General features: G+C 38.9%; 1 protein-coding gene across 1 annotated transcript; it reads left to right on the plus strand.

The window, feature by feature from the left end:
* The first annotated feature begins 359 nt into the window (after positions 1-359).
* INTS13 (integrator complex subunit 13) lies at positions 360-20793 on the plus strand. Its single transcript, XM_052690584.1, has 17 exons — positions 360-502; positions 1162-1393; positions 2668-2742; positions 4777-4979; positions 5243-5323; positions 6662-6752; positions 8192-8320; positions 9850-9934; positions 12489-12578; positions 12835-12924; positions 14988-15166; positions 15945-16115; positions 16518-16672; positions 17628-17858; positions 18913-19052; positions 19733-19868; positions 20097-20793. The coding sequence occupies exons 2-17, from the start codon at positions 1169-1171 to the stop codon at positions 20134-20136; spliced, it is 2121 nt and encodes a 706-aa protein (XP_052546544.1). The 5' UTR covers positions 360-502; positions 1162-1168; the 3' UTR covers positions 20137-20793.
* Positions 20794-21690: the final 897 nt, after the last annotated feature.

Genomic DNA, 21690 nt, shown 5'->3' on the forward strand with positions numbered 1-21690 from the left:
GGTCTCGCGGGATCTCGCGAGGCCGCGGAGGGTGGCCCGCGCTGGGGCGGGCGTCTCGGGCCATGGGGGCTGCGTGACCCCGGCGCGCCGCCGGGGCCCGGCTGGCTGGCGGGGCCGGCGGGGTAGTGGGTGAGGAGGGGAGAGGCGCTCCCCCTGCCAGCGCTGGGGGAGCCGTTACGCCAGCGGCGTAAGTGGCCGCGCGGGGGTCTCGCGGCCTCAGGGGTGGGCGGAGCGGGGGGGGCTGCGGCCGCTTCTCCCACCCCCGCGGGCGCCGGGCGCGGAGACCGGAGCCGGGCCCCGCGCTCCCCGTCGAGCCGGCGGCGGCCGCCGAGGAAGCGAGCGGAGGGACATGGAGGCCGCCCGGCCGCAGGCGCCCGCGCCCGGCCCTCTCTAGGGCGCCCCGCGGGGCCTATCCCTCCTCCCCGGAGCGGGCCCGCGGCAGGGCCCGGGCGCGGCGCGGAGGAGGCCCGGGACCGCTGCAGCACCGCAGGAGTCGGCCCAAGTAAGAGACGCCGCCCGCGCGCCCCTTCCCCCGGCGGGCCGGGCGCTGCCGCGGCTGTGCCCTCCTCGTCCGTCTGTGTGCTTCTCCTTTCCTCGCGCGTTCTGAGAAGCGCGAAGAGAAGGCTGGAAGTGAGCCTGACAGCCTCGGTCCTGCTGCTCTGTCACAGCCCGTCTAGCCTAACCGTGTATATATATGAATATATATGTATGTATCTTCCTGTTACTGTTAACAGGAAAGCTCTAACTAGCAAGCTGTTTCTGTATGATTTCTGCTTAGATATACCTCTTAATCACAGGAAAGAGGAAGGTAATGTTGTGTGTTATTGTTATTTTTCAACTCTGCATTCATGTTTTCTGCACCTGTCCTCCTGGGGGACAAAGAAATGATGAGGCATCTAGTACACTAAACATAAGGGCTAAGATACTTCTTCTCTCTACGTAAATAGCCTTAATATAGGCACACTTACAGGGTGTCCTGGAGTCTAATAGGATGTTACTGCAGCTAATGGATGCGATGTTTAATCTAAATAGTGTGAGGTAACCTCTTCAGAACTCGAATGTTCTAGTAGGATAGTTTTCTGCTATATGAACCCCGTGGTAGTTCTGTGATGTGTTTCTCTCCTACACTTTCTTTTTTTCTAATTCCATTGTCTGTTTTAGGAAGAAAATGAAAATCTTCTCTGAGTCTCATAAAACTGTTTTTGTTGTGGATCACTGCCCATATATGGCAGAATCCTGTAGACAGCATGTTGAATTTGATATGTTAGTAAAGAACCGGACCCAAGGAATCATACCTCTAGCACCCATATCAAAATCATTATGGACCTGTTCAGTGGAATCGTCTATGGAGTACTGCAGAATAATGTATGACATTTTTCCTTTTAAGAAACTGGTAAGTTTTTCTACAAATTCTGCATGATGCTTAATAACTTAATTGGTACTTTCGTGTTTTCGTGAAGCTTAATTCTGCTTGCTGCTGTTAGAAGTCTGATTTCTTATAATTGTATTGTTGATACAGTGAATTGCTTTTTAAATTACTTTAAATAGCATCAAAGTCCCATTATATGTTAATTTTTGGGACCTTTGCATGTTTTGTGCAAAATGTGAGTAGTGCTTTAAGGTAACATGCTCACAAAAACTTGCGGGAGGTCTTGCTGCATATCATACTCTGCTTCTAAATACATATACCTGGTAGCACTTAAGGCTTTTCAATACCAACTCCAGAGGAATTGGATAGGAATAGGAGGGGTATCTCTAAGGGCAAGTTTGAAAAAGTGAGAGGGCGCACAGCTATTCTTTAGAAGCAGAAATACCTGGTGGCTCTTTAACTTGTGGTTCCTGAAGCTGCCCTATTACTGAGTAAACTCTTAAGAAATTTCCCGAGTCTGATCACCTTTTTTAAAAATAAGAAGTTGTAACAGTGATATTGCTACAAAGTAATGGCAGCTAACAGCCTGTTTTAGAAGGCAGCCAGGCTTTGCCTGACACTAACAAATGCTACTGGAAGTTCACTGGTTTGATATGTCAGCCTCACTGCTTTGGTGGATTGTGTGTCCTGGCTCTCAGACAGCGTATGCTGAATTTAAACTGCAGTCTTGGCCTATCATGGGATTATATCAAGTGTATGCTCAATTAATTTAAAACATGACTGAAGTCTGTGTAGTGTATAAACTGGAAATTGACATGGAAGATGTTCTTCCCCTTGACTGTTACTGGCAACTTTACAGTGTATTTTGCTCTCTAATGTTGAATAGATCTTGCTAGGTACTTACCCTGTAGTCTACTGTGATGACATCAGGAGAACAATTTGCTGTACCTCAGTACTTCACAGAGATTTTTCTACAGAAGCTATTACCTATTTATTAAAACTTAATAATATCATGAGCTATTAACTCAGTATCAAGGTTGATTTGATTGCTTAAAAGCAAATGTTTGTGTAAGAAGTTGCTAATATTTACTCTCTAAGTAATATTATGAATGTAGCAGTACCAAATGCTTTTTGTACATGTATTATTTTTAGTTTGGCTTGTAATTGCATACATCTGCAGGGTATCAATTAGTCTGAAGGAGGAGGTGCAATCCTTGTCAGTTTGGTTTTGGGGAGGTAGCCTTAATCCATGATCTTAGTTGACTGTTATCTGACATGAACTTTTAAAATGCTTTCAGGTAAATTTCATTGTGAGTGATTCTGGAGCTCATGTTTTGAATTCTTGGACCCAAGAAGACCAGAACTTGCAAGAGGTATCCATTAAAAATGTTCTTTTTTGAATTAGTTTAATCACAGGGTAGATTGTGATGTGTTATTAGTTGCTCTCCAAGGTGATCAACTCTCATGCAGGCATGTTCTGCAGTGCAGCAGGAGGTGAATGGATGGAGACGGGGGTGGGATGAAGAGGTCCTGCAACTGGGGAGTCCCCAGGGTGAGAAGAGAACGGCCAGGGGTTGCCAGCACGTGTGGGAGCAGTCGAGGGGCTGGGTTGGGAACAGCATTGAGGGTCCCATAGGTGCAAAGATAGTTGACCAGGGCTTTGGTTGTGGGAAGCTCCAGCTTCTGGAAGTCTCCCAAGGGACTAAGGGTGGGGTGAGGGGGGATTCCAAGTGTGTCCAGCTCAATGAACTTCTTGAGCAGATGTCGAGATTGAATGAGGAAAATCATCAGGCAGTGCAGTATCCAGAATTTTTTTGAGAGAGAATGATGTAATTCTATGCAGTGATGCAGGCAAACTGACAGCACTGTCTTCAGTCCCTGCAAGAGGGACTGAAGAGAAAGAAACTAAACTGGCTTTCAGCCCTCAGGAGATAGATTCCAATAAAATGCAAGATAATGGATACAGCAACATCATCTTTGCTTGGAGCAAAAGGAGGAGTCTGCCTTTTGCCCCTGAAATGTACCTGTGTAACAGACATGCAGCTCTGGGGCTGAAAGTAAGAAGGGATATGGGAAACAATCAAGGGACAGGAAGGGCCAACCACAGTAAGCTGACAAACTGCCTTAGTAGGCACAGTAAGCTGCCTTATTAGTACCAGTGCCACCAAAAAAGGCAAGAGGTGTAAGTAACTGGAGACTTCTTGTTGAGAAGCACTGAGGCACCTGTTTGTCACCCAAACACTCTCAGTAGAGAAGTGAGCCTCACTGTGTGTGTGTGTGGAAAGATCATGGAACAGATCATTGGAAGCTGTGTTAGGGCACAAGGTTCAACGAGGCCAAATGCAAGGTGCTGCACCTGGGCTGGAACAATGCCAGGCTCGATAGGGACTGGGAGAATTCACTGAGAGCAGCCTTGTGGAGAACTTGAGGTCCTAGAGGATGAGAAAGCTGGATGTGAGCCAGCAGTGTGTGCTTGCAGCTGGGAAGCAAACTGTATTGTGGCCTACACCAAAAGTGACACGGCCAGTAGATTGAAGGAGGTGATTGTTCCACTCTGCTCTGCCCTCATGATGCCTCATCTCCATCAAGGCCTGGGGCCCTCAGCATAAGAAAAGATGCGTATCTGGTGGGTGGCAACCCTCCTTATGGCAGGGTGGTTACAACTGCATAGTCTTTAACATTTTTTCCAACTCAAGCCATTCAGTTATTCTATATTCAATATTAAGTTATGAATTAAAATGCTAGTGGGCCAATGTGGTCTGAAGTTTTCATATAGTACCATTTTAAGTGGTAGCCTGGGAGGTTGGGTGATTCGTATAAGCAGCAACATGTAGAAATACAAGCATCTTTCAGGACCAAATTATATTAAAAGGTATGAAGAAATTAGCCTGGTATACATTTCATCTGTAAATTAGTGATACTTTTAGAATTTTACACTTGTTTGTGCAGAGAAACGTAAGAAGTTATAAACTTTGCATTCTTTATTTTCACTTTCACTCGTATCTAATGGGCTCATGTTCTGAAAGGCTTACTTTAGGAAGCAACTAAATTTCCCAAGTTTTCAGAAAGTTAAAGTGAATTGCAGTTGATAAAGTAAGGATTTCTTATAGGTATTGGATATAACTTGCAATTATATATAGCTATATATATACATGTAGCTATGTATTTTTCTATGAGATATGATATTGTACAGGCTTGTTAACACATAGGAAATCATTTGCATAGGGTAACTTGAGCTCAGTGCTTTTCCAAAGTCTGGGAGCATGTACAGATCTTCTATTGCTCTGTTTGCTTTTCTCCTGTCAGCGTGAAGTATAATGGTAACTTATTTTACATGTTAACTTTTCTCATAACTGAACTCTTTAACAGATGCCTCAAAAGTAACTTTCAGTCATTTCTTTATCCAGTTAATGGCAGCCTTAGCAGCTGTGGGGCCACCTAATCCTCGGGCAGATCCAGAATGCTGCAGCATACTTCATGGGCTGGTTGCTGCAGTTGAAGCACTTTGCAAAATAACAGAGTACCAACACGAGGCTCGAACCATGCTCATGGAGAATGCAGAACGTGTTGGAAATAGAGGGAGAATAATCTGTATTACTAATGCAAAAAGGTATGTATTAACGTTTGCTTCTGCCAGCAACAAATAGAGATTTCATACATTTTTAGAAGCATTTTGTTGGTTGCTGTAAATTAATGCTCTAAGTAGCTGTATTCTTAGTAAATCATTTCTTGCCTTATTCATGCTTTTGTTTATGGAGATGTGCTACAGTAACCAATGAAAAATTCTCACTTTAAATAGAAAAGTATGTGGTGGCTTGTTGCTCTGAATGAGAGGATTTATAATACTGCATAAAACTGTTCATTTCTCTCCAGTGATAGTCATGTTCGGATGCTTGAGGATTATGTTCAGGAAACCATTCATGAACATAATAAGCTTGCAGCTAACTCAGATCAGTGAGTATACTTTCAGCAGTTTGTTTTTTCCCTATGTGTGCCTGGTGTGTTCTCTTTAGAATTTACACTTGTATTTCTTAAACTCTTCTGATGAGTGGTTTGAATGCTGCTGTGCAATAGAGGGTTCTAAGCTGATGTATCATCCCATATCCTCATAGCAATCTGATGAAATATTGTCCTATCTTTATCTAAAACATGAGATGATACAGTCCTGTAACAAGGCATACTTAACCAGTTTTGTATCTGCATTCTTTCTTGAAAGCAACCAGTTAGTTTCACTTCTCTATTTCTTAGGGTGAAATAGCTGAGGGGCTTGAAAGTAGTTTTTAATTTGTAAATTATTGTGTTCCTTTATAACTCCCTTGGGATAAAGGAATAATTAATCTCTTTCTGCCACTTTTCTACCATATGCTTTGTCTAATTAAACAGTGAACTGCTTGGTGCAGGAATTGTATGTTATTGTGCAAAGTATACAGCAGCTTGAGATTTTATCCTTGATTGCTCCGTAGGCATTTATATAGCAGAAGCTATATTTAGCTGCTGCAAATGCAGTTTTGTATATGTAAGAAGGACACTAGTGCAAGGGAGTCAGATTCTAAGTCCATTGTAAAGGGTGACCTACCATAGGATCATAGGCTGGAAGGGACCTTTAAGGTCATCAAATTCCAACACCCTGCTGTAGGCAAGGACACACCTCTAGACTAGGTTGCTCAAAGCCCCATCCAGCCTGGCCTTGAGTGCTTGCAGGGAGGGGGCATTCACAGCCTCATTGGGCAGCTTGTTCCAGTGTCTCACCACCCTCACAGTAAATAATTTCTTCCTAAAAGATAACTTTTCATACACTGCTGTAGCAAAAGTTGCAGGAGTGTCTCAATCTTTCCAGGTTTCCAGCTGTGTTAGGAAATAAACGTAGTATTTACACAGCCCCATGTTCACCAGAATCCCCCCATTAATACTTGCAGGCACACTTGCTGAGACAAACCCTCTGTAGTGTCCATTTTCAGGTGATGAACGTAAATAGTAGACAAGGATTTGCTCCATTTATCTGTTTTTTTTTTTTTTTAAAAAAAAAAAAAAAGCATCAAAGTACTACTGCAACTGAAGAGCTGGGAATGATGCACAAGTGCTTATTTCAGTACTTTATTTTGAAGTATGCTTTTGAATGTTGTTTATGTAACTTTGTTTCTGAAAGCATTTTCTAGAAACTATATTGTACCATCTGGGATTCTGTGTTCTTTTGGTCAGATGAATCTCAAGAGATTGTTTAGTTCCTGTGAGATACTTTTTTTTATACTTTTTGCTGCCCTGTAGGTTAAATAGAATGTTTTTCTTTTCAAGCCTGATGCAGATCCAGAAATGTGAATTGGTCTTAATCCACACGTACCCAGTTGGTGAAGACAGCCTTGTTTCAGATCGCCCTAAAAAAGAGGTAAAGGTCTTAAAATGAGAAAATGTATCGCAGTTATTGGGAATACCTTCAGACTCCAATAGGTAATGCAGTTAAGCCTCAACAAAGCCTTGGGTCCCTGGCATAGGAAGGAATACAGGTGACAATTCTTTAGAAAGTTGACAGCTTGCATATTGCCATCTGAAGTGCATGTTTTCTTTCATAGTATGCAAGCATACATGGTATCATATTTTTCACTTCTTGCAGTAATAATTTGTGGGTTTTTATTTTTTTTTGTGAAGTAAATTCTGTAGGATGAGAGAATGTTTGTTTTGATTTCCCTTTTGAGAAGGAATTGAATGGAGAACCACCAACTGCTTGGTGTGTTGGATGGATGAGTTGAATAACTGTTCTATAGAAGGCCTGCTTGAATTGCTAGCTAGCAGCATGTTCTGACATGCATCTGCTAAATTACACTGGTATTGCTCAGCAAGGTGTCCCATGTCATCCAGGCTGAAGCATTATGATGTAACTGCTGAGTGATTTTTCTCATGACACCGAAATGATGCTTTTATCTGTGTAGTCAAGTGCTAGGCAACACAATGCCCTTATAGTGAAAAGCCTTGGAAGGCATGTCTGCTTCCAAAGGAAGGGGTAATATATCACAGGAATATAGAGTATTTGAAGTTCATCAGATCTTTAAAGTACTCTACAAAAACATGAAAAATCACGAAATAAAATGATGCATATAAGAACATTTCAGTTGTAGCAAAAATGTGTTGCTGTATGAACTTGTATGCAAATATGTGCAAATGATTTTGTGATGTACTGATTCAAGAATGCAAGGAAGGTATCTCGGTCTTAACACAAAATGCATCTAGTCTTGCATCCTACTTCACAAGTGGAAGGGAATGCAGCTACTGTTCTGAAATATTGTTCAGAAATACTCACTAGTCACACTTTAAAACAAAAAAAAAAACAAAGCTGTGTAAATGATTAAGTCTGTCCCTTGTAAGACAATCATTGATTTTGGTGTTTAAAAAATGAGCAATGTCATTACTTGGAAAATCAAATGCAACTTACAGCTTGTGTTTTGTTTGTCTGACATGCAGACGGTTAAAAGGAGCTTTGCACCTCTTATTCAGTAGCTAAAGGAGGGAAACCCTAGCCTTGGAAAGAGGGTTCTTTTCCCATATCCTGGTACAAATCCTTCCTATTGACAACCAGTGAGTCAGAGTTGGTACTACACCTTAATTTGTGACATGTTGCAGAAAGTGCAACTGTAGCAACTGACACAATCTGCAGAATTCTGCAAAAGAAGCAGTTTTTTTTTTTCCCTTTGTAACTTTCCATGATAGTTTTCTTTCTCATTGAATGTAATGGTGTAAATGTTGAGTTTAGCGTTTCAAGTGTTTTATGTTGTTGGATGACACTGGAGTCTAATCCACTGACACTGGGTGTTCTCTGTCAATTTGTTTTAGCTTTCACCTGTTTTAACCAGTGAGGTGCACAGTGTCCGTGCAGGACGGCATTTAGCTACGAAACTGAATGTTTTAGTCCAGCAACACTTTGATCTGGCTTCCACCACAATAACCAACATTCCTATGAAGGTAATATTGTGCCCATGACTCTGTTAGCTTGCTGTATTGCTTCTAAATTTCTTTGCTTTCTTTTAGTTTAAATGATTTTTTTACATTGTTTTTCTCTCCATATCATTTTTTTGTTTCTTTTTTTTTTTATTAGCCCACATTTAATGTTTGTGACCAGGTTAGTAAAAGTAAAGTAAGGGAAGAATGTAAAGAAGGATCACAGAACAAAATGTATTGCTGGATCTCAATTTTCGATGTAGCAATACAAGTGTTGTTTCAGTTCTGTTTGTGTTACTTCATATAAATACTATCTTATTTGCCTCAAATTACTTTGTTTGTGATTTTGTTGTCTTTTTCTAGTTGTGTTGTTAGATATTCTTGACCCTTGTGCATTTTAGTGGCATAGTGACTCTTTCCTCTGTCTGATTGTCATGCCCACTTGAAATAAAGGTGTTTGTAACTAACAGCTGGTTTTTGGCTAAAGGCTTTCCAGGATTTCCATTCTGAATGTCCATAAACCACAAAGACAAGGATTGGATATAATCTATTTGGGGAAGGTATTAAATCTAAGTTTGAACAAAGTTGTTCACCTTCCTATTTATTTCTTATCACTACAGGGAGGGAAATCAGTGCAATTAAGTAATTAAATATTAAGTTTTTAGTAATTTTCTGTTTCAATTCTCCTTCTGCCTGATGCAAAGGGTCAGCATTCAAAGGGTAAGGGCAGAAACTTATTTTTAAAAACAATTGAAGGCTTTTTTTCTTTGGCAATTCCTGTTGTATTCTTTGAAAAACGGCCATTTTCTATGAAAGTCTTTCAAAAATAGTGATTTGATATGGATCCAATAAGTTAAAACATGGAATTAAATGTCACAAGACATTTATTTTTAATGAACTTTGACATGGATCATCAGATAATTGTGACTTCTAGGTTTGCAAATACCTTGTCTATAATCTGATCTGTGTGCTGCTGGTATGCCTCTCCCTTCTATCTTTGTCCTTATAGTAATAGACTATGTTGAATTCCTTGTTTGTGGTTTTTTTAACTTCTAATAAATTAGTGGGATTACTCTCCCATTTTTGCTGATCTGTTGCTGCTGTTTAAAGATGCAGTGATCATCAACTTGAAGTTGAAAGTAATTTTTTTCCCCCCCATGCATCTAAGCATTAAGAAAATGGTGGTACGCTCGAAGTCTGCTTTTTTTGTTCTAGATTCTTGTGAGGCTTCCTAAATGTTATAAATTTAAGCAAAATTAGTTACAGCTGTTTAAAGTCTACACCTTCCACTGTGTACACTGTCATGACACTTGCATGAAGAAAGTTTAGTCTTTTTTCGAGCCCTCTAAAGAATGAGAAGGCTGCATCTTTAAATAGATCAGAGAGCTGTTTCCTCAATATTGCAATCCCATTGTTGTCTAATGCACTTGGGAGACTTGTTTTCCTGTGATGTAAGAGCTAACTGTCAAATCATCACAATAGTTTATCAATAGAATTAGTGACTGCTACTTGGAAATAATTGCATGCATTATTTTTACCTGTCTCTTTTAAAGGAAGAACAGCATGCTAACACATCAGCCAACTATGACGTGGAGCTTCTTCATCACAAAGAAGCACATGTTGACTTTTTGAAGAGTGGTAAGTAGAAATAGTTCTCTAAATGTTGTCTATTCAATCATGTGCATGCTAGAAGGATTTACAAGCAGGGGTTATGAGTTTGGAACTGATGCAGGTTTCAGGCATAATTATTAGAGTTAAGGGGAAACCTTATTTGTAAATAGCATGTCTTCAGTTGTTCCTTGCAGCCTAATAACTTCATTTGCAGTGTTGGCTTTGAAGATTTATTCATGACAGGTCTATTGTACAGTAATAATAAAAGATTTCAAAAACAGATCAAATTCATCAGTCCAGGTTCCATGCACCTTTAGGATTTTTGTGTGTGATTTTGTGAGGGGGCACTTCAACTTCTCACTGAGCTTATTGAATAAAAAGCATGCTATCTGAGAGACAGGTGTGGTGGTTTTACAGAAAGCAAAAAAAAGAGGTGATTGAGTACTTGTGGAAAACTATTCCTTGAACAATTGAGCTTTTAATCTGTTTATTAAGTAATTGCCATCATTCTGTAGATCTGTTTATGACAGTAATTGCTTTGAAAAACTTGAGTTGCTTTTGAGCTTTCTCACTGTGTTGAAGCATCCAGTATGGTTTTTGTAGCTTGGAATTGCCTAATATTCCTCTTGGGTGAGTTATTAAAACTTCTGTGAGACTGGGTGGGGAACAATTTTGCAGAAGGTGTTTGAGATCACAGTTTGTTTATATATAAAGTGAGGCAAAATATTCTGTATTGGTGGTACTTAAAAGCTAAAGCAAGCAACTGAAAACACCCTGTCTACCAGTGTTCAGTGGAATGCTTATTATGTTCCTCTTCTGAAATGCTAAAGTCTCATTTGAAGTCTTTTATTGGCTGTTTTCTCATTTCTCAGTGTTGTTTGTAACTTTTTAAGTGGCACTGAGTCATAAGAAGTCTTAGTCTGACTTGCTGTGTGTGTAGAATACATGTATTTAGTTACTGACTACAGATATTCTTTACTATTCAGTTACATGGCTTTAAAGCATATTAGGAAGGTGATGGTTTAACATCTTAGAAGTATAATATTTTAACAGATGAGTTACCTGCCTGTTATTTAAGAAATAGTGGATATTTCTCAAATTTGAAAAAGTTTGTGTGTAAGCAGCTGCTTTGGGGGACTTTTCTTCCCCCTCTGCTCTTAGGAAGACTGCCATCACCTCCAGGACAGAATGCATCTCCTCATTTATGATTACTGATCCTTCTCTTTTAGTTAAGCTTATGATTGAAGACTGGGGGGTGAAGGAATCAGATGTTAGAATACTGAATTCTAACTGACTTGAACTTACTATGCATGTTGAAAGTACAAAGCTTTAAGGCTGAGGCTCAGAAATCCTGTGTAAAACCTAGAGGCTCTGGGAGTAAGCCTGCTGGTAGGAGCTGAAACCAGGCTCCTGCTGCAATGGCCTTTTGCTTTGTTTTCATCAGACCTTGTCAGTTTTTGTTCCTTTTTTTTGTTTTTGAAATCCATCTTCTAACAGTACTAAACACTAGGAATGGGGAGATTTGGTTATTTAATTAGATCTTATTTTTAATGGCAGTAGCTAAGGAGCTCATGTAAAGGCAAGCCTTAACCTATTCTGTGAGAGGTTTTTCTAAAAGGATTCAAACTATTTAAACTGAACTCTTAGTCATTAAGAAAGCCTCTACTGCAAGTTACTTTCATGATCAGTAAGCAGATCAAACAAATATTCTGTGAGGAAATCTTTATAATATGGAATCAGAGAACTTCCTACATAGAATCTTAGGCTGAACCCTAACATATCACATAGAATGTTGATGTATGCCTCCAATTACTTTCAGATTATTGTGGATTCAAGCATATTGTTTGGACTGTTTCATAATGTATTGTTATAGGTATTAATATCTGCTTTAATGCCTTCAGATGCTGTCTACCAAACCAGTTGTCAGTGTGATGTTATACAAAAATATTTGTAGTGATAAAACACTTGTGGCCTATTAAAAAAAAAAAAAAAAAAAGTTGTTTGAATTGAATTTGACATAGCAAAGATGCTGGATAAGAAGACAGATTTTATTTTCCCTCTAAAGCCCAAATTATCAAATGTGCCTTTAGATGAGCTTCATTTTAGGCTGAGATACAGTATGTATGTAAACTAATCAGCCTGAAAGAAGGGCTCTTAATTCTTGCTAAGGGTTTTGATTCGTATGTGGAAAATCAATGCTTTTCAAGTCTTAGGCTTTCTTTTTTTAAAGGAAAAAAGGCTGCTGCAGAGTAAAACAAAATGCATCTATAATTTTCCAAGTGTTGTATATTGGGAGCATACTCTGGAGCTACACTGTTTGCTTGCGTTTCTTTTTTACAACCATTCAATAGCTGTTGATTTTTAAAAGATTACTTTAAGTACTGCTACTGATGAAGAAGGGATTTCTTTCACTTGTTAAATATCTAGCTTAATTAGATTACTTCTTGTATGCGATCACGTTATTAAATATTTTGCACCTTAAATTAAAAAAAAACCACTAGAATTATTTGCTGAGTTTTTGTGCAACAAAGACAATGTTTGATCACACCATGATGCACGTTTTTCTGGCTCAATGTTGCAGGTGATAATCATGTAGGTGGCAGCAGCAGAGAGGGCGCATTTAAAGAAACTGTGACATTGAAATGGTGTACTCCTCGAACAAACAGTGTGGGTAAGTCACATGATATCTTACAGAGCTGCTATTCTAACTTGTGTTGGATGTTCTCCTTACCTACTAACAAGAATTAAGCAAGGAGGTAGTTCTTGATGTTGTTTTTACCTCTTACTCTACATACATCACTGCTGATTTCATCTTGTTTTAGTAGTGGTGAAATGCTGTTCAGCCTCATCCTCTTCTTTGGTTATGTGAGATGTTTTTTTTTCTGTGTGGAACTAGATTCAACTTTTCTACTCCTTCATTTTTTTAGAATTACACTACTGCACTGGAGCATACAGAATTTCACCAGTAGATGTAAATAGCAGACCGTCTTCATGCCTTACAAACTTTCTCCTTAATGGTAAGTTTGTGTCCTTGGCTAATTATTTTAAAGTTGTTAATATTGCAAGTGGAACGTTGTGGTGGCTTTGCATTGGTAAATCTTTGCTTCATCTGCTGCTCTTTCAGTTCCCCTCCACAGAATGGGTGGGAAAGTCAGATGAGAAAAGACTTATAGGTTGAGACAACTGAATTATCTTCTCACCCTTACCTTCAGGGTAAAACAGACTCCTCACAGGCAGATAAATATAATTTATTGCTTTTGTCTAACAGACCAGAGCAGTGAGAACTGAAAGCACCTCTTTCCCTGCACGTTCTTTTGCCTCCTCTCCCTGACTGACGCAGGGGAGTGGAGGAAGCAGTCAGCTCATAATGCTTAGTCCTGGCTGCTCCTTTATGATCACTGTTCCCCTGCTCCAGCACAGGGAACTGATGCTGCATGGGCTTTCCGCAGGTCACAACTCCTCAAGCACTGCTCCAGTGTGGTTTCTGCACCACAGGGCCCACACTTCAGGGCTGCCCTGGTCCCCTCTATGGCTTCCTGCCCCACCATGAGCTCTTCCCCACAGGCCCCAGCTTCTACCTGGGGCCTGCTCTCTTGTGGGGGCTCTCCATAGGCTGCAGCCTCCTTCAGGCTGCATTCATCTCTAGTAGCGTGGAGTCCTGTGTGGGTTGCACGTGGAGATCTGTTCTGCATGGTACCCATGAGCTGCAGGAGGACAGCCTAGGCATAGGCACCATGGGCCTCTCATGGGCAGGGCATTTCTTCTCTGCACCTGGAGTACCTCCTCCCCTCTTTCTGTACTGACCTGCAGGGCTGTTTTTCACATTCCTTGCTCCTTTTTCTCAGCTGTTGTTGTCCAGCAGTTTTTCCCTTTCTTTAAAAGGGTGCTGTCCCAGAGGAGAACCCAGCGTTGCTCATGGTTCAGCTCTGGTGATGGTGGGTCCCTTTAGGAGGTGGCTGGGGTTGGCTCTGATCTGATGGTAGGGCTGGACTTTGCTAACAGTGGCTACCTCTGCTGACAAACTTGCCACATTTCAGCCTGTACAAAGAGGGGTATGTCTGTATGCTGTGGAAATGCTGAATATGTTAATGTGTCATATAAATAACTGGAAATGAGAGGAAAGAGGTAGAGAGCAAACACTGAATCCTGAAAGTTCTTTACTGAATCCGAATGTAGAATACATTGTATCTGCTATTACTATGTATTGTATGTAGAATGCATAGTAAGAAACATTTATTTCAGTAGTTGTTGATATCCTTTATCATAATGCTGGAAGTATGTAGTCAGCTTCAATTGTTTCTTTACAGTAAGCAAAAAAAAAAAAAAAAAAAAAAGGCTGCATTATGAACATCCTTTTAATGGGATGTGTTTGTTTTTTTTTTCCCCAGGGAAGTTATTCTGTGTATTTTTCTAAAGATTCTGTACTGGAAAAGTACTTTGATTAGTAAAAAATAATTAGAACTAAAACTGATAGTATATTAAGTAAACCCTCCCTTCTAATCTTCTGTTTCTGGTTCCTTGTAATAAACAATTTATTTGAAGATTACTCGTCTTTGTTTAGTGTATTTTAATGAAAATAAGTCAGCAAGTTTAGTGTGTCTGGAAAGTTGTACCTGTTGTAAGTATTAAAAGTAGAATAAATGGATACCTTTTATACTTGAGTGGGTTATGTTGCTTCTTTGTAGAAGATGCTTTTAATGAATTTCTGCAGTAGAGCAAGATAATGGTTAAGTATACAACATCATCTTTGACTAAAAATAACAAGCCATTCATACACAATGTACCATATTAATGTCTAAAATACTTGTTTTTCTTAGGAATAATGTCCTGCTTAGAAAGCAGTAATGTGTTCCCAGGAGGGGGGGCCTTTCAGCTGTTCTGTGTAAGATTTAAAAGCTTACTGTATTGTTTAGGGAAATAGAGTAGAAGCTTGGAAAGGTTTCTTGCTCATCAAGGTCAAAACACAACTTAAATGGATTCAAAGTCTTAATGGTTTGGTACAAACCTCCATGTATATGGTTTTTCTTAATTCAAAATTGCGATGCATGGTGGCTAATGAAGCTGATCTCACTTCCATCAGGTCGTTCTGTTTTGTTGGAACAGCCACGCAAGTCTGGCTCGAAAGTAATTAGTCACATGCTCAGCAGCCACGGAGGAGAAATTTTTCTGCATGTATTAAGCAGCTCACGGTCAATTCTAGAAGATCCCCCATCAATTAGTGAAGGCTGCGGTGGGAGAGTTACTGATTACCGGATCACAGTAAGGCTCCTTTTTTTAGGTGGTTTTTACATCAATGGCAAGAGATGTAGTGCAATGGTGTTGTGTATGGGAAATTCTAGTGTGTGTTCTGGAGATCTGGGGTGGTTTACATGACATCATAATCTGATTTTCTTTGTATACATTGATGTATACTTAAAGTAGAACAACTGTTCATTGTCATGTGTGCTTCATAGAATCCTTTCCATGCTGAGGAAGCACTTTGCTGCCTTATGCACTGTCCATATCTAAACTTTGGTTTGGTTCTGAAACAGCATTTTCCTGGCAAGGTTTTACCATGGGCTGGGTACGCACAGAACAACTGTATCATGGTCATTGGTGGAAGGCTTGATTGTGTGTGAATGAGTTGTGAAATAAGTAGTAGATGAAGTTGTCAGCTTTGAACTCTGGTTATAGAACAGACAGTAAGCTGGCATTTTTTTTTTTAACACTTCCTTTGCATCTACTGTATGTAAGCAGGAGTGACTTCCAGAAAAACATAGTAAAGCTTCTTACCATGCACGAAATACCTTACAAGTCCAGAAGACCTTCTTGTTAAAAACTTCGTGTCAGTTTTTAACCCCTGTTATTATGAATTTCTGTGTTCACCTCAAAGAATGTCACAAATTTGAAAGCTAGAAAAAGGGCTCTGGGTGTTGGAGTCAGGTTTAGTGATGGTGGTACACAGTTAATGATAGGCAAGAGTATGCTGTTTCACCCATTCAGTGAAAGTTACTTTGTTAGAGAAATTCCTAACTTTATTTTGTTTGGTTATCATTAGGATTTTGGTGAATTTATGAGGGAAAACCGATTAACTCCTTTTCTAGAACCCAGATATAAGATCGATGGAAGTCTTGAAATTCCACTGGAACGTGCAAAAGATCAATTAGAGAAACATACTCGTTACTGGCCTATGATTATTTCTCAGACTACCATCTTCAACATGCAAGCTGTAAGTAATCTTGGGTGTGTAACCTTTTCTTCTGGTCTAGAGTAAGTCTGAATCTGCTACTTGGTGGAAGCACTAACTCTACAATAAATCATTTGTCACAAAATGAGTTTATTTGAAGATTTGTTTCTAACTTCAGTACTTAATGTCAGTAGATTATAACTGTTTAATCTAAATTGAGTGCTGTACTTGAAACTGGCTTATCTAAAGAGCTGCTGAGTTTCAATGGGTAAAGACAGTAAGGCATGCCTGTGGTTATACCTCAGTGTTGCTATTAAATTCAGGAGAGAATGTAGTATTTTTGTTGTGTATTGTTCCATGGTTACACAGACTGCTTCTGCTTTGTCCTGCTAGTTTCCTGCAATATGTGGACTTCCCATTCTTAACTTATGTTTTGTATTGCAGGTAGTGCCATTAGCCAGTGTGATTGTAAAAGAAGCAATGACAGATGAGGATGTATTGAATTGTCAAAAAACAATATACAATTTGGTAGATATGGAGAGGAAAAATGATCCGCTGCCAATTTCAACAGTTGGTACCAGAGGAAAGGGTCCTAAAAGGTTAAATACAAATATTTTTGTTGTTGTTGGATGTTTCTCAGAAAATATATTATTTATATTGTTTTCATACATGCTTTTAAAATGTGGCCAAAGGTAATATGGAGTCTACTAAATGATATACAAATTGCTCGCACCGTTTGGGGACAGTGGTTGTGCCGAGTGTTAGGAAACAGCAGTGATGTTATTACTGCAAAAATTGTGAGTGTTAAATGTGAGTACAGAAATGATTGAGGAAGGTGACAAGCTATGGGAGGAAAAAGTGGAATAATGTCAAATGACTAAGAAGGGGAGCTTGAGAATATTGTAAACAAACAGCAATATAAAAGTGAGTTATTAGAATAGTCCAATAACTTTGAAACTGTTACTTAAAATATAGGATGTTCCTTTTAAAGTCTGCATAGGATTTCCATTTATTTGTTGTTCCAATGGTGACATATGCATACATTGTAATTCCAAGAATTAACTGGAAAGAAATTAGTCTGCAACAGATCACCAGGCACCTGGAAGTTATTTACGGTCAACCAATGTAAGATTCCTAATTCTTGGTTTTTATGCAAATATTTAAATAAATCATGGGTGTTCCAGTACTTGAGTGGTCATCTGCATCCTAATATTGCTTAACTTGCTGCTTAGCAAACAGCTGACTGAATTCAGAAGTAACTTTTGGCAGTCAGATCTCATGAAAGTTAAGAAATTGCTGTCAGTGGAATCAGCATCTACATTTCAACTAAACTGAACTCTGAATGTTAGTGGGGAAAGATCACGTGGTGTGGTTCCATGAATTACAAGGATGGGACGATCTGAGGTGTGGGTGCATCTTCACATGAAGAAGAAGCTCAGGGGATAAATAAAATCAAAACAGCACAACACAAAAAAAGTCTTTAATTTAGCTATTCAGTAGATCAATGATTTAGATTATCCTATATATGGTTCTGCTTTTCCTACCCTTGCTTAGAGATGAACAGTATCGGATTATGTGGAATGAATTGGAAACTCTGGTACGAGCACACATTGGCAACTCTGATAAGCACCAGCGGGTCTTGGAGTGTTTGATGGCTTGCAGAAGCAAACCCCCAGAAGAAGAAGAACGCAAGAAACGAGGCAGAAAGAGAGAAGATAAAGAAGACAAGTCAGAGAAGTCAGGAAAGGACTACGAAACAGATAAGCCATGGCAAGAATCAGAAAGGTAAATCTTCTAAAGTAATGTAAAACCGTGACATAATAATCTTTGTCATGATGCTCTGCAAGAGAACTGCTGTAAAATGGGTTCTAATTTGATTTGTTGGTAAGCCACATTTAAAAGCATAAACAATGACTGTGAATCACAATTTTTTTAATCGGTTTAATTGGCCATTGATAAGCTGGAAAAACATCTATGTTATTACAGTGCCTGCTTAACATATTTGCAAAGTAAAAATATTTCACAAATATGGACCTTGGACAGGCTGCTGACAGCAGGGCTTTACACTACTTTGTAACTACAACACTTGTATACTGTAGGAATATTAGAACATGAAATCAACTGTCCAGTCACATTTTTTCAGTCATTTGGAGGGTAGTTGGGTATATCCAAATTAATTAGGCTGGACTCTTCAGTTGAACATCAAAGATGATTGTCCTTGCACCTACAGTTTATAATTCATTTTGATTATTCTAACTTCTGAAGCACTTCAGATCTGGTTTCCTTCTTTCAAACTACTTATTCTAAAGAAAACACCTTGCATTACTAAGCTTTTTTTAATATATAGTTTTGTACATATTAGGATTGCTTAGGAGGATGGACACTTTGGCCTGTGTTATTGTCACTGTGCTGATGATCTTCTTGCCTTTCTGCATATGATCAAATCCATTTCTACAGCTACTTTTGCTTTGACAGGTGGAGCAAAGCAAGGGCTGAGACTGTAGCAATTTGATACAGAACGTAAACCTGGATCATATTTAAAAAAAAAAAAATTGGCATTCTGCGTATTCATTGTCGGTTGATCTTTTTTATTTTTGACAGAACTACCTCAGTGAGTATGATACAAATATTTAAAAGGAGGTGAAAATATATTTTAAGGTCTTTCCCTTAAGTCTTCCAGAGGATTATTTGACTGGTTTTCCCAAGTTTCCCAGTTTGACAAGCGGTCAGAAGAAACCTCATGATGTGGGTAGTGGGTCACTTGAAGAGTGCAGAGATGTCAGGAAATAATAGATGCTGCTGTAGTGTATCTTCGTTGTTTGCCTTCTCTCTCAAAAAGGTTAAAAAGTCTCTTGGATCGTGAAAAAGAAGAACTAGCAGAAGCAGAAGTTATAAAAGATTCCCCCGATTCTCCTGAGCCCCCCAACAAAAAGCCTCTTATAACAATGGATGAAATGCCTGTAGTGGAAAAGGCAAAAGGTAAAACAGAAGGATTGTGACAGATTTTTTTTTTTCACTTGAAAATTTGTATATCAGTCTCTTTCCCTAAGGTAATGAGGCAGATCCTGGAGTAAAAGCAGAATTAGTGAAGAGAAGTTTTAATTAATGCTGAGAAACTCTTGTTAAGTACACGTGTTAACCTTAACAAGTCAGTGTCAAAAGAAAGACTCCCAAGATACTGTGTCAACCTAAAAGATAGGCAATTGGATTGACAAGGGACAAGGACATATTTCTGCTGGTGCTAGCTGAGGTACGCTGACAGAAACATTGTTTAAGAGTGGATATCAGAAACAGCTGTCTCTTGCTGACTAATGAATGTAGACATGCCAAACTGTCTAGTTGCTGAAAGGGACATTTATCACTGGCTTCTTTTCCTTGTTGAGCTGCTACTGTCTGTCATAATGGCTGAGTTCATGTTATGATGCTGCTTGTGAAGCAAAGTCAATCTTCTATAAAGCAGCAACTCAACTGCTGTAACTGTGTGTGTCATACTTATGTAGTCTATATTAGAAGGCTTTTTAATAGTAGTGTTTTTAATATGCTGTACTACCAAAGTCTTAGTATCTTCAGAAACTTCATGTTCTAGGAACACAGAATTAAATCACTTGGTTATAAGTCATCCAATTACAGATTTTACCTATTTTTGCATACAATTTTAGGGCCAATGTCCTTGCTGTCTTTATGGAGCAACAGAATTAATACCGCCAATTCTAGGAAACACCAAGAATTTATTGGTCGTTTGAACTCTGTCAACAACAAAGCTGAGCTGTACCAACATCTGAAAGAAGAAAATGGGTTTGTATCAATGAATGCATCACTACTACTCAAGCAATAGTCAAATGCAATAGTTTGAAATAGATTAATAGTTGATTTTCATTAAAAGAACTGCTTACATTTTTGAGGATTAAAGTATGCGAAGTTTATAAAACAGAAATTGCAGCTTTTATTTCTTTTTTTTTTTTTTTTTGTCTGTTGATTGTATTAACAATGATGATCCTTACCAATTGCTTTCTGCCATTTCAGAATGGAAACGACAGAGAATGGAAAAACTGGACGACAGTGATTTTGTTCAAACAGAATTGTGCTGAATTGCACGGGGAGGGGGGGGGGGGAACAAAGATAGAGCACCATGATGTTGGAGTTAAAATTGGTACCATTTAGTACAATTGTTCTGTTTTTGTTTTTACTCTTTTGTATTTCTATTTTTCTATGAACTGTAAAATGCACGTATCACACTGAATGGTGTGCAAATAGCCTGTCCTGAAGTACTGTACAGTCGACTTCTAAGAATGAAGAAAGCCTCTGCTGCCGAGGACTAAATGAAATTGTCAAAGATGATCTGAATTTAAAGTCCTTTTCCATAAGTATTTAATACAGTGGTGACTGACTGTATTGAAGAGCTTCAGTTTCAATTGATAAATAACTGATACTGTTAATTTCAGTTCACTAATACTTTTATTTATAGAAAACTTCTCAGGCATCCAGAGTTATTGAAAAGACCGCGCACTGAACACCTTGTTGCTGAGCTGAGAATGTCAGTCTTGGTTTTCATGCAAGTGGTGGGGTGGGGGTGTGAGTGGTTTTAAAGACTAAATGTTGGCTTCAGAACTTTTTAAAATTTGTTAGGAATGAACTTTAGAAAGCAAGATCTTTCAGGTTGTTATGCTGGAATTGACTGTTTTTAAACAAAATAGAAATAAATTTTTTGCTAACCATTAAATGTTTTTTTGATGGAATATACCCTCCAAATTACCTCCAATTACCAAATTACCTGTGGCTTTAGGTCAGATTAGGCCCTAATGCTTATAAAGGGAAAGCTTATTCTGAATATCCAAATATGGCTAAGAAGTGACAAATGGTGATTATCAGTCTTTTTTTTTTTCTTTTTTCCCTCACAAGTATCTCTGCTAATCCCTCCAAGTAGCTGATCCCTTCAGCATGCCAACTGTAGAAGAGCAGGGCATGAAGCTATGGAGATAAAAAATTAAAACCTCATTCAGAAACTAATTCCCAGTCTTTCTGTGCTTCCACTTGAGTTTAGTGGTTCTATCAGTTTTCCTCTGGTCTATTCCTATTGCTTTATTTTAGCCTGAATAAGCAACTGAAGGTCCTGCAGCTTTGATATATTAGTTTGTCAGTATAGAAAAGCTCAGAAAGAAGTCTTAAAACTAACTCAATATGTTTATATTTCTTAATCTGAAACTTGAAATGTTATACTTTATGGTGACTAATTCAGAACACAAATATCATGCTGGTATATTTATATTGGTAGCCACAATTAGACAGTAAGTGTGATTTGTTAAATGATTGTAGGGGCATTTTTTGCAGTGAGAAAAGAGTACTTGCCTGATACTATTTTGATAACATTTAAAGATGTATGTAGTTTTCACAGAAGCAATATATGATTTTTGATAACCCTAAAGTCTGAGACCTTCTGTTCTTATCTTGAAAATAAGATGTTGCTATCCAAGAAATAAACTTAAATGTGTAGTCCTGTGCATCTTCATTTTAAAGTCATATGTTGCTTGTGTGAAATACTACTTACTGAGTACTAAGTTACTACTTACTACCTAATGGCCTTTCTGCCCAGATTTTTGAAATGTGGATGATCAAAAGA

This window comes from Tympanuchus pallidicinctus, unplaced genomic scaffold (genome assembly GCF_026119805.1).
Source record: "Tympanuchus pallidicinctus isolate F22 unplaced genomic scaffold, pur_lepc_1.0 scaffold27, whole genome shotgun sequence".
NCBI classification, from domain to species: Eukaryota; Metazoa; Chordata; class Aves; order Galliformes; family Phasianidae; genus Tympanuchus; species Tympanuchus pallidicinctus.